Source organism: Nannospalax galili, unplaced genomic scaffold (genome assembly GCF_000622305.1).
Source record: "Nannospalax galili isolate Female #2095 unplaced genomic scaffold, S.galili_v1.0 scaffold604, whole genome shotgun sequence".
In the NCBI taxonomy this organism is placed as follows: Eukaryota; Metazoa; Chordata; class Mammalia; order Rodentia; family Spalacidae; genus Nannospalax; species Nannospalax galili.
The window spans coordinates 902,828-916,686 of NW_008350472.1; the positions used below are offsets into that span (position 1 = coordinate 902,828).

At 39.5% G+C, this 13,859-nt stretch overlaps 1 protein-coding gene across 2 annotated transcripts in view; it reads right to left on the minus strand.

The window, feature by feature from the left end:
* The window catches only part of Rgs7 (regulator of G protein signaling 7), a 228,618-nt gene that overhangs the window by 11,552 nt on the left and 203,207 nt on the right, over positions 1-13,859 (minus strand). The window contains exons 13-15 of one of the 2 annotated variants that reach the window (XM_008847789.3): positions 11,898-12,084; positions 8,619-8,708; positions 6,419-6,499 (exon numbers count right to left, since the gene is read on the minus strand). In XM_008847789.3, the coding sequence (XP_008846011.1) occupies positions 6,425-6,499; positions 8,619-8,708; positions 11,898-12,084 (352 nt within the window). In that variant the 3' untranslated portion in view covers positions 6,419-6,424. The remainder of the gene's footprint in view (positions 1-6,418; positions 6,500-8,618; positions 8,709-11,897; positions 12,085-13,859) is intronic. The other variant, XM_008847790.1, reaches the window with a different exon arrangement.

Genomic DNA, 13,859 nt, shown 5'->3' on the forward strand with positions numbered 1-13,859 from the left:
CTGTCTTCCAGTAAATATGGCTTAAAATGTTGCAGTATATGTATTGGTGTTCCAAGTCTACTTCCTCTTCCACTTGAGCACCCGTGTTTCTGTCATGGTCACCTATTGTGTGTGTTAGTACAGTGGCTGCCGATCCCACAGACAGACCCTCCTCACTACAGCATCACCCAACTTCCCCTCCACCCTAGTGTTGCCGAAAGAGGAGTGTGGCCATGACACAAATCCAGAGCACAGTCTGCCTCCCTGAGTGCCTCTGACATGCTCTGCTAATCCCACCAGAAACCTCCATGCTAGTCCTGAGTTTGTCTAGTCCTCAGAGCCTCTTTCTGGTTTTGACTTTGTGCTCTCCAGTCTGTGGATGTTTCAACTCCCCTGATTAGGTAGAGAGCCTCTTGCTTGGGCCTTAACCCTTCCCCTTGCTTTTCAGTCAGAGAACAAGTTGCCTGCCAGGGTCCAAACTCAATAACTACTGTTTGTTTTTATTTAAAGAATGAAGTGTTGTCAGAATACTTGTTACCACTGGGCTCTGGATTTGCCACAGAAGCCTAGGTCTCCTATCTTGAAACACAAGGCCAGAGTTTGATATTCAGTAAAACAGTGCTCTGGGAAATGTTACTGGAGCTTCTGCCTCTGGCATATGTAGGGACGATTTGAACACCTGCCACAGAGGACAGTTTACTTAGCAGTTTGACCAGCTCTCCTTAGGAGTTCCCAGCAGTGCGATGAGTACTATGTGGCCCCAAACCACCATACAGGTCACAGCTTGTACAACTTGAGTGACAATTTCTGAACTAATGATGCCATCAGGAGAGAGTAAAGCAGCACCATTCAAACTAAATTAGGCTACATGCTCCAGCACATTTCACCAATGGATTTGCAGGGAAACTAAAATTATTTTCTCAGGCAAGTTATTACTACATTCAGTTTCACTAAAACAAGATGGATAGCCATATCTGCAGATAACAAAATGATAAATGAGATGGGTTTAAGATCTATAACAGAAGAAAGAGGAAACGATAGTTCATTCTTGATCAGACTTACTTTCTGTTTGCTGGCAGTATCTGTGGTGGAGAGGTCTGAAGACCAGTTCATAAATGTTTTTCACCTAAGGTGTTTAGGGATGTCTAATGTGGTTTCTCCATAATAACATACCTGTAGTCCTAAGCAATAAAAGCCATAGCACTTAAGCAAGAAAGAAAAGAACCAAATCTTTCTTAAGATAAATTCACAAGGGTATAAATATAAAATCCAAACCTCTTCTCCCTTGCTGCCCATCCTGACTGCATGCTGTGACGGTTTTTACGTGAAGCCCTCTGCTTCATAAAGACGGACGTTTACGTAAACCAAGGTTCTGACAAGTTCCATGGAGGTCTCACTGTGTGGCAATTTTATTGGTGTAAATACAACCTTCAAAAGCGACCTTTGTGAGCATTCTCAGTTTTATATCTGCTTCATTATTGTAGAAACTAACTTCCTGACAAGGGAAAGCCAGGAAAAACAAGCTATCCGGACTTTTAAAAGCATTTTTGTGGTACCGGAAATTGACCCCAAGGCCTTATACATGCGAAGCAAATATCCTTTTACCAAGCTGCATCACTAGTCCAACCAAATGCCTTTAAAAGCATGTAGGAGTAACCCATCATATAACCAAAATTTAATATATAGTGATAAATGATCCAGGATCTAGTCTAATATCCCATAAAACAACAATACAAATGTAACACAGGTGGATGCTACGTTTCCAGGTCAGTTTTCTGTCTTGGTATTCCTGGTGAACAAATTCAGTAACAGGACTGTATTTTCTTTCTAGGCACTGCAATGGACTTGCCACAGCCCAGCCTCAATAAGGTGATAGTAAGCCCAACAGCCAAGCACAGACATGACGACCAATAGTGCCCTGGCTTCATCCTAAACAGAGGGTGGCCAAGGAAAGACAGGCAAGGGGGCTGTACACTCAGAGCTCACACACTGCTCATGGCCTGATTCCTCAGATTATCTGTACTACAGTCCCCAAGCCTGCTATCAACACAGACCCCAGGAGGAGCACAGTATACAATCTCAGTGGTTGTTAAGGGAAATTTCACAATGGCTTTTTATATTTAATGGAAACCAAGTTAAAAGTCACATGTACAAAGACAAGTGTCTTAGAAAATGAAGATTCCCAGATATTACCTTGGTTTTCAGAACTTGAGGACCAGTTGGCAGAGATGGCCTGTCATTAATGTATAACACATGTCACTTTGGAAAGTAGTTAAGCAAGAAGTCTATTCCCAGGACCCAGAAAAAATAATTTTTCCTCTGATGTGTGATTTTGTGTTGGGGGAGAGAGAGAGAGAGAGAGAGAGAGAGAGAGAGAGAGAGAGAGACAGCGGGAGAGAAACAGCGAGAGAGAGAAACACACAGAGAGAGAAACAGAGAGAGAGAGATTCTCTTATAAGTTTTTATTGCAACTAGCCAATAAGTTCAATTTTAAATGAATGTATTAAGAGAAGAAAATCAATACTTAACTTGAAGTGTGCTTATCATATTTTGTTCTTTAGTAACCATGAACAAAAGAATGAGGGAAAAACAGGATCAGGAAAATAAAGTATAGGTGCAGATACAACCATTGGAAACAAGAAGCAGAATAATTAGAAGAATATGAAATTGCCTGGAAAATATTTATAGTGCATTTAAAACAGAGAAAATAAGCCAGAAAGGATATCTGAACTCAGCCCTGTTCTTCGATACTGACTTACATATATTTATGAAAGCAGGATTGGAGCTCTGTTTTGAAGATGAAATTTATAGATGGAAAAGCTGAAGTCCAGAGGTGGAACTGATTTCCAAAGCCCACAGGACAAGACTTGGGCCTGGACGTCAAGCCTTCACATAAACATGTCAAATAAAAGACTAAAAACCCCTTTATCACATTTTACTACTTATATGGACTCCATAAAACTACCTTAAACAAAAACTTTCATTTGCTGCTGTGTGCGGTGGTGAACACCTGTAATCTTATTATCCCAGAGATGGGAGCTAAGAAGAAAGAGAGTTCAAGACCAGTTTGAGCCCGTCTCAAAAATTGACAACAAGAACAAATTCACTAGCATTAGCCAAAAAAGAGCCTTCTAAAATAATTGTGTTGAATCGTTCTCATTTTACTTCATGCTTACATTTTTCCTATCAATATTTAGACTACTAAGTTCTGCTGATTTGATTTGATTCTAGAAGATCCACTCCTTTCCCAGCCAACCCAGCTCTCTGGGAAAACGATCTCATGAAGTAGGAACTGTGGGTAGCTCCGTAGTAGAGTATCAGCCAGCAATGTGTGAGACCCTGCGTTGGTTCCCTACCACCAAACACCGAAAATAAAAGCCAGCTCTGTCCTGAAGCCTCCATCACTTCTCCTGGTAATTCACTACAATCTCTAGAACACAACGATAAAGCTCAGTGCTTTAATTCACACAAGTATGCCACACAAGAGGGGACAGTGGGGTTCAGGAGACTGTTAACAGCTTTTCTACTGATTCTTTAGAAGTCTCCAGATAGCTGTCTTCACTGGCTAGGGTTAAACTATCCTCCAAAAGGAGGTTAACTCAGTCTGGGAATTCAACATTAACACTCCCCGGTACTCATTTCTACCCTTCCCACTTTTCAGCCCAATGCCAGGCTGATTCGGTCTCCTCGTCACACAAACCAAGAAGAGGTGATTTATGAACCTTGACAAATGGCAGTGCTGATCAATCCTGCATCCCTGTTTTCACCTTATGTTCTATCTGTTCCTCTGTGAGGCCCCTGGTAAGCAGATGGAATGACAAGTTTACCAGGTGGAGAAATAGTGATGGGTTTGATGATGGCGATGGAAGAAGGAAATAATTTTGACATTTAGTGAAACACGTGCTGCTCAGAAGAGAATGAAGCCAACTTCATGCAAAATGACACAGTGATCTTTGAAAGATGGAGCTTAAGGGATTTCTCTAACGGCACGAAAAATAAAGGAACAGGAAATGAGATTCCTTTCTTTTCTTTTGAGACACAAAGCCAGGTGAAGGCATTGCAGAACTGTGAGTTATCCTTACACCATCTGTTTTGGGTTTAGTGCAAAGAGCAATAGCAATCTGTCAGGACTAGCAGGTTAAAAGTAGCAAAATTTTGCTTGCAGTCTTGGCTCTAAAACTCAGAAATAAGTGAGTGATGCTGGGGAGGTGGTCTCACTTGGGAGAGAGGTACCACCTGCCCCACGGAGTCCCAGGATGGCTGTGCATGTAAACAATAAAACAAAGAAGCGATGTCCTGAGATCCTGAAGGTACTGTGCAACTCTTAGCTGCTGTTACAATCCCATAATGTACTGGAAAGGGTTAGATTAGATAACAAATGACAGTTGCCATGGCAGTGGGAAAAGCTGGCGTTTTGACTCTGGGGAGGGAAACAGAAGAGTGATAGGATTCCTATTACTCAGGTTGCAAAAGTGTTATGCTGAGGCACGTAAACTCCCTGAAATTAGCCTTAACCTGAAATGGACCTGAGGTGGAGAGGAAGATAGGACTGGGTGAGAGGAACATGGAGCAGTGGAGAGAGAGAGAGAGAAGAGTTTGGGTCAGAGCCAGCTTTCACCATGTGATTCTGGGAAAACCATATTCCTGAAGATGTGCCTCCCTCCCAGCTATGTTTTTCATTTGTAAAATTGGTAAATGAATGAATACAATAGCACCTACCTCACAGGGTAAAATTAGCTTCTTAACACAAAGTGCCTGGTACAGACCCTGCTGCATGGCAGGTGTCCATTGATGGGTGTTGTTATCTCATGTCTCCTAGGTTCATAGTGCAGCTGGCTTGGATACTGTCTTGGATACTGTCCATCTTGCACCCTCCCTGTATCTACCAGGGCAGCCTGCATCTAGGGCTCCATTGAAAGATTTATGTAAAAGCCATCTTTTCCCTAGTCAATCTTATTATAATCAAATATTTTATTCATTTTTCTTGTGTTGAAATTACTTTATTGATAGGACTATAAAGGACTCCTGCACAACTTAGTACATAAGCACTTAGGATTTCTAATGCAGCTGCTGACCCTAAAAGTGATGAAAATACAGAGAAGCACCCTGGGTGAATTCAGAGAACTGTTCTAATTTCCTTGAAAAGTTTCTCAGAGTAACATCAAAACAAAATACTCAACAAAAATGTTTTATTTTCTTGGATGGAAAAGGATCAATGATTTCTGATAGGTATCTGAAAGTAATTAGCCTGTTGTATGTAGGTTTATGTATGTGTTGTGAGAGAGAAAAAAAAAAAGAGAATTCAACCTATTTTTCTTCCGTCATTCTGCTCTACCTCTCCCTCCCTTTTAAAGAAAGTTTTGGGCTTCTTGGCCTAGTAAAGTCCAATTCATCTAGAGAAATGTTGATTTTTCTGGGAACCTTCAATGTATGGAGGCCCTCTCTCCCTCATTACCATCAAGTAGAAGGAGTTCAATTTTCCCTTTCCATTGTGACATGTTGTTTAAACTACTCGGCTCATTTTAGTCAAGACCTATTCCTTCTACATCCTCCCAAGATGAAGTACAGTGTTTAGAACCCAGTTGGTACTCATATGAATGTTGGTTGAAGGGATAATGGATCAAGCCCAGCTTCCCTTTCTAATTCTTTGTTCTTTCTTAAGGTTTGCAGAGGGAACAATGCAGTCCTATTGCAGGAGTTTGGAAGTGGGTCGGGTATGGGTTGGAACTGGAGAAAAGAAAACTATTTTACTTCTCCTTTCTATCTTCCCCGAGCAGCTGTATTACTATTTTTAAGTATATCATGGGAACTTCCATTCTAATTTAAGAAAACAATATTCTGCTCATATTAAATTAGGAAAATATGAATTTAAAACATTTCTTTAGCAATACACAGAGTATCTTACAATATACTTTGGCTACTTTTTCCAGTACAACCTTAGGGAGATTTTGTTTTTGACATTATCTTTATCTCTCCATGGTGATTAATAAGACATTTTTAAAGAAAACTCTATGTTAACAGACATAGATTCTCACAGATTCCAATAGAGCTATGCAAAAATTTTGTGAACTTTATAGTGTGATTAACCCCTGGAATCTCCCACTCACTATCCCTTTAATCCATGAGTCACATTGAATGTTCAAAGTATAGTAGCTGTATAAAGTCCTTTAAATACTCTGTGCATAGTCATAACAAGAATCCAAATGTTGAATGGATTAACACTTCCCACTGCATGGGGTCCTTGAAGGACACTGGAAACAAAAGCTCAATGTTTGTGGAATCAGGTTGCTTTTATCTCAGCACTCGTAACTCCACTTGACTTGACCATCACAGCAAAAGCCACAGCACACGCACATACACACACAGAGCAGCATGGAACTAACCACACAACTCCACAGATGATGCAGACGAACTTGAGTAGAAACCAAGATTTTTCTACCTCTTTTCATAACAGGTTAGTGCTGGCCCTCAGTGTTGGTGTACAGTTTTTATGGCATGGGAAAATAGGGAGGTTTCTGCCCTATAAAAATAAATGTGTTGAAGTCTTTAGTTTGAGCTTACACAATGTCAGAAAGTTCCAAAGGCACTGGCACAGTACAAAAATAAGAAAGAAAAGAAAAAAGAACCCCACAAACAAATATATATATCACCAAAACACACGCAAAATGTTAAGAACATTCTGAGAGGAAAGCTACTGATTTCTTGGATTAATGCAATAGTTTCTACCTCTTTGTGGAAAATAAGTAATAGGAGAGGTATACTAGTGGACTTTGGTGGGAGGCAATTGGCTTTCTACCAATCACCATTTGGCTTTAAATTGCTAATCTGACCATTTTCTCCTTTCGAAGGTAGAAAGCACAGAATTTTCATTGTCTTAATACGTTAACCCTAATGAAGAGCTCAGGAAAAGAGGCTAAAAATGCATGCATTATCATCAATAAGGAAAAGGATACATAGAACACAAATATAGAGAATAGTTTATTCCTTCGCCATATAGTTCATACTGTACACTCCTCTCCAAACCTTAGTTCAGTCCATGCAGCTGTTCCTGTAGGACACCTTTTTCTACTCTATAAAGGGGAGGGCAGAAAGTTAAGTAGGAAATAGGAAGTTATGATTTAAATAGAGGCCTTACCTTTGCTGTCACAGACTGCAAGGTAGGCAATGGAGCTAACAATAGGAAATTTTCACTGGCCTTAATGATTCCTAGTTCCTCAAAAAATAAAACTTACCACATTCTGTGCAAATTTCTCAAAAGATGTTCTGCGATCCATTGAGTTTCCAGACTTAAATGTGTGGTGTGGGGTAGGGTGGAGGGAAACAAGGGAACATTAAGAAGAAAGAAAGAAAAAAAAAACAAAAAAAGCAAGAAAAACAGAACAGAAAAAGACACGATAATGACGCACTGCCACACTGACCCGCATTTGATGTCCAGGCCCATGTCGCAGAAGGCTGCCAAGACGGAGGCCTCTCACTGCTGTGTCTAGGCTCTGTTTTCATGAGTGATTTTATTTTAAACACAATCCAATAGCTCTGTTTTTAAGCAAAATCAAATTAAGCAGAAATGTCCTAGATCGGAGGAGCTTTTATGCCTACGCTGGCAAAGCTCAAATGTCTGAAAACCCTGTGGCACAGCCTCAGAATTTACTCCTAATTTCCTATCAGGGTAGATTTCTATTGATAACATCATTCAGTATAGAATCTCTGTAGGCCTGATCTTTCCGAAAGGATGGACATTCCATTTGATGTTGTCTTTTACTAAAGCCTCTAGCTGTGGAAACTAAATACTTGAAATTTGGCTAGAATTTTGAGTAACCTCAATGAATTAAAATTAAAATGCAAATGCTGACACTCACCACCTGGGCAGTACAATCATATACATATGTTTCCAGCTGCAAATTGTCTGCGAAATGAAATCTTATTAACTTAAATGAGGAATTAACAAAACTATAACTTAATCTCAGAACTTTAAATATCTATGATTAATTTGACATTAAAAATAATGAATGATGTTGGCTTTTCTCGTTAGATTTTCTACATACTGTTAGACAGATCATAGAAATGATTTATAGATGGGGAGACTTTTTAAATAAACAGCAATTAACTAACGAAGTCTACTGAAACTCTCCCAAAATACGTTTGGCTATCATTTTGGATGAATTTAGTCTTTGAGATATTAAGGAATTTGGGATAAAAGTCAAATGAAAATATTCAGCTGCAAACACTATTCCATTTTAGCAGCCCCATTGAAAGAACAGAGTCTAATTTTAGCTGTGAACAAACATTCTAGCTTTGTAAGTCAACAAAACCGTCTTCAAGCTCAGCACTCCCTTTCCTTTATTGCAACTTCTTGTTTCCTTAAACTAGGAAAATGGAAGATTCACATTAAACATGAAAACAGATCGTAATAACCTTTGCGAAGCATGAACATTTGCAAAAACATCCAAAAATGATATATAAAGCAGTCAACAAACAGAAACGAAAACAACTTAAATGGCCCTTATGAAAGGATAGGTTTGGGGGAGGTCTTGGAGAATGTATACTTACCATTTTATTGAAACCCTGGCCCAGCAGAGATCATTATTCTGGTCAATTCTATCTAAAAACTAAGGTCAAGAGAGGTCACAAAGAACCAGTACCTTTCTCTTCGCCTGTAGAAGTTCCTGGTAGGCACTAGATCTTATAAAGCGTGGGTATGAGTCGCTCTTCATCAGCTTGTAAATGTGCTCCTGAAAAACATAGTAAGAGGCTCTTTTATTAGGCTTAGATTAAAAAGGAGTCACTCTGATGGGAATGGCTATGTGGCTAAAGAACAAATGTATCAGTAGCTAAAACTAATAACTGTAATGCTGATGAGAATGCCTTATATTTACAGGACACTTCCATCTTCCAGTTCATCATCTCACTCCTGGATCAATGTTTGCATTGGCCTTGGAATGCAATTCCCAGGGAATTTCAGGAGGGAAAAATCACACTTGCAATCATGTTAATAAAAGAACTTAGTCAATGGGGTGTCATGATATAACTTCAAATAAATTTGGCAATTTATATAGAACATTTGCAAATAGAAATAAATCTGCTATCTTTAAAATTAAAGCCTAAAGTGAATGACATGACATCAGGACTGTGCAGACATCCCAGTGGGAGATGCCAGATGCCCAGGCAGATCTCATCTTTGTAACAAGTTCATGAAAAAGTTAGTTTCCATGCCTATCTTAGGTCAGGTCTGGGAGAGCTCAAGAGAGCTGAGAGAGTTCAGACTCCAGTCTGAAGGATATCTGCTATGCCATGTAAGTGTGAGTTCTCCAAATTTGTGTGCCTTTTATTTTATTCACGCAGTGACACACTTAGTAGATGTTCAATCGTTCTAATCCTCCTTCCCCTTTGGACGAGGGATCGAGCCTCATGTATGACTGGCAAGTGCTCTCTGACTGAGCTGTGCCTCAGCTCTTGTATTTCACTGATGAATGTTGGTGAACAAGGAAGTCGAACAAAGAAAAAATTGCAACTCAGACTTTATCCAGTACCGGGAGGTTCTGCTCTGGTTTCCACAGTTCAGACGAGCTTAAATGCCCCGTGTGCTTCAAAGTCTAGTTAAATATCAGTTCGACATATGGTTCTGAACTGTGTGGGGGGTATTCTGGGTAGCCCACTCTCTTTTTGTTTGGAGAAAAATAACTATTTTAAGGAATGATTCTGCTGGTCTTGAATACTTCAGTAATAATTTGATGTTATCCCAAATCCACTTCCTGACATTTAAAATTAAATCTAAATAGTTAGCCTAAAGTTAATGTTCAAGAATATGATAACTTGGAAACCATTTAAGTTTACTTGAAAAGTGGAAGTAATATGTGTTTGGAGACAAGAATACTAGAATTCAGATTGTCTCTGCTCAAGAACAACCTTTCAGGAACATGTAAATTTGCAACATTTTATTCATTTCTCTGATCATTAATTTTCTAAACTTTAAACTAGTAGTGTTTTGAGGATTAAAGGACAGACGGATGTTCGGCAGAGTTTGAGGTATGGTCAGATACACTTAATTGTATACCACATACACTGCTAAAGCATTGGCCTTTATCAGTTCATTGAATGCTCACAAAACATTCAAGATGCTGATAGACATTCTTTCGCCACTTTAGCTAAGAAGAAACCAAGGTATGTGAAGACGGTGCTTGCAAGATGTCACTACGGAAAGCTCAGATGAGAACCCAGCAACTCAGGTGTGGAGTCTGCATTCCTCACCTTCATCTTCCATCTCTTGTAAAATAATGGCAGGGATTTTATATTGTATCTTTGAGGATAGACCAAAACACCACACACACACACACACACACACACACACACAGAGAGAGAGAGAGAGAGAGAGAGAGAGAGAGAGAGAGGAATTAAATGTGCTTAATTTCAGAACACCAAGACAAGTGAAACCCCTAAGACCTGCTGGCCATGATCATGCTTCTATAGAGATGCATTCTTTTTCATCTTATTGGAACCCCTCTAGACAAGGATGTTTGTCAGTGAGGCAGATAACAAAGGTATGTGCTGTTTAACACTTCAGGAAGGCCATTCCCAGCATTTTCACAACCACAGGCTGTAAAGCAATGCTTGAAATTTTACCTGGAATTAAAGGAAGATAAAATGGAAGAGAATTGAGCAATAGGGTAGGAGCTTTCATTCTGCTGTGGTGTGCCCAGTAGGATTACCACTGCTGAGGGGAGGAAATGGGGTATGCTTAGCGTGAAAACCTGAGTTGATTTCAACACAGTGGCACACATCTTCAAATAGAAGTAGAGAGAATGTATTTCCTACTAGGAGGAGAAATACAGAAGGATAGAAATATATATCTCGTTCTTCACCACATTTTAGTCTAGCTGTTATTTTAAAAGATACTGTTCAAAATTAATATTCTCTAAATGAAGTTTAAGAAAATATGAAATGTGCATGTTCTGATTTAAAATTCAATTTCAATAATCACTAGGAAATAATATTCTCTTCTCACAAGTTTATTTTTCTTCATCTTTTAATGACACGGGTACACACATACACAGGCAATACACACATACACATAGAGTAAAAAAATAAAAAATAAAAATAATCTTTATTATTTTTAATTATGTGTATTTGTGAGTGTTGGTGTGAGGGTATGTGCACATGAGTGCAGGTGCCCATAGAGGTCAGAGGCTTGTGATTCCCTGGAACTGGAGTTCCATGGCTGGTTGTGAGTCCCATACAAGAGTGCTAGGAACAGAACTCAAGTCATCCTCAAGAGCAACAGGTGCTTTTAACCACCCAGCCATCTCTCCAGTCCTTATTTTTCTTCTTAAGCACCAATAGTTTCAGAATGCAGAAATTCTAAGTGCTTCTATGAAAGCAATTCAGTTGGAGAAAAGAATACTGAAAATGTGTCTTACGGAGTTAAAATTTCTGTTTCTTCCTGAAAACCAAAAAATTAACTCCAAGAATTCATAACTACTTGAATCTAGTGTTTCATATTTCGCTCAGGAGAGACAAAACTAGCTTGACAGAGCTTTAAGCTAATTTGGCTCTGGCAACTCATAATAACGAATATTTGAGGAATGCCAGAATTTCCACATCTTTGTGTTGAAGATACGTAAGTGTGTGGTTCTGAAGTGGGATCCTTGGGGTTGTGGTTGTTTGCTCTGTTTGGGTGGAAAAAATCAAAACTTCAAATGTTTCAGATATGCTTTTTCATTAAGTTCCCATGAACAAGCATAAAATATAAATAAATAAATAAATAAATAATAAATACATTCCCGAAGTTTTAAAAGATCATTTACTTTGAAATGTCTTTGTTCTTTCCTCGGTCAATGAAAAGTGTTATACATCGAGTTCCCCGAACTGCAAACATTGCAGAGAGGCCTCACCCCTTTCCTTAGGACATGAGACCATATACTGACCTGAGCATCTTCGAATGTGTATCGTCCAGGTTCCTTCACATTCTGTGTGGTCTTGTCATAACTCTTAGAATCCAAATTAATGGCACTGGGGGCTCCGGGAGCCAGAAATTCTTGCCATATTTCCTGCACCCTCGAGGGCACCTCTCGAATTGGTCTTTTCTTCAGGTCCTCCACTGCCAACCAGAATCTGCAAAACATGATGCCGCTCTATGCCCTGAAGGCTTATCATCTGAAAAGCCTGATGCTTAGTCATTGCACCAGCAAATTCATTTTCTCAAGGGGTTCCAATAGCTGGCCTGTACTGGTTTTCTTTTCCCCAAGAGTTGTACTGGAAAGCATAAACATTCATTTTTGTTTTGTTTTGTTTTTTTAAGATAGGGTTTCATAGAGTCTAGGTTGGTCTTACATTTTCTCACTTGCCAAGAATGACCTTGAACTCCTTATTTTCCTGTCTCTACCTTCCAAGTGCTTAAAAAAAAAAATCCTTCCAAAAGGCAAATTGAAAATCACCTCTTTTTTTCTTATCTTTTTGAGCCAGGGTCTCCCTGTAGCTTCAGCTGGCCTGGAATTCACTATGCAGACAAGGCTGGCCTTGAACTCACAGAGATCCGCCTCTCTGCCTCCCAAGTGCTGAGATTAAAGGCGTGTGCCACCACGCCTGGCTGAAAACCATCTTTTTAAATTGGCAGTTACTAAAAGCAGATTTACCAGGAATCTGGTCCAATATAATCTCAATTTTACTGAAGCAATTTAGCTCTGCTATAAAACTGTTTGTTAGGAAGAGTAGTGTTAGATGTAGTAGTGCACACCTATGATAGGCAGACTTGGGAGGCTAAGGCAGGAAGCTTGACTTAGAGACCAACTTGGACAACATAGTGGGACCTTTTCCCAAAAAGGAAAAGCAGCAAAAGAAAACAAAACCGGCAGAGGGAAGAGGAGGTTGGGAATGTAGTTCAGTAGGTAAAGTACTTGCCTAGCATGCACAAATCCTGCCATGAAATGACCCAGGCCTGTAATCTCAGCAGTGGGAAGTGGAGGTTGGAGGATCAGAGATTCAAGGTCATCTTTTGCTACATAGCAAATCTACATGAAATGACCCAGGCCTGTAATCTCAGCAGTGGGAAGCGGAGGTTGGAGGATCAGAGATTCAAGGTCATCTTTTGCTACATAGCAAATCTAAGACCAGCTTGGAATACACAGAACCTGTCTCAAAGTAATGAATTAATTAAAGTAAATTAAAAAAGAAAGCAGGATGAGTTGGAATTGAATTAAAGGTTATAGTCACTTAAGACTTTCTAATGGGATAGCAAGGAAAAGTACTACATTATATTGTCATCTCTGAACCTTTTGTCTATTTGAAAAATGATGGATTGGAGAGCTACTCCCAGTAAGAGGAATTACCTCAAAGCTTTCCTCTCCTGGAATTAAAAGAGGCCTAGACTTAAAAACAAAAATGTCAGAAATTACCCTTGGTGAAAAATCAGGGTGCCTAACTCATTCTAAGCTTGCTAATGGAGAGTGTGGGAGAGTGACACGCACTGCAACTTTTAACAAGAGCATGCTTGGGTCGTTCGTAGTAAATGGCAAAGACAGCACGAAGTACACACTGTATTGTGGGACCAATCTTTGAAATTGTACTCTTGGGTTGCAACTTTTTTTGTTACATCTAGAAATAACATTGAAGAGAGGAATGTGTACACTGTCATAATTTGTAAGTAGAGAGGGACAAGCACCCACAGTAAAGGAACTGCCATGCTCTTCAATGGGCACCACTGCTGGTCTGGTGGTAGAAAGGTCATACAGAGAAAAGGTTAACACAGAGATAAGGAAACACACACTTCAGGGTCTCAGGGAGGTTACAAGGTGAAAAACAGCACTTCACACCTACTAGTTTTTGACTTGAGCCAGTATGAAAGTTGATAAAAATCAGCTATGAAGCACTTGAGTTAGAATCAGAGTATC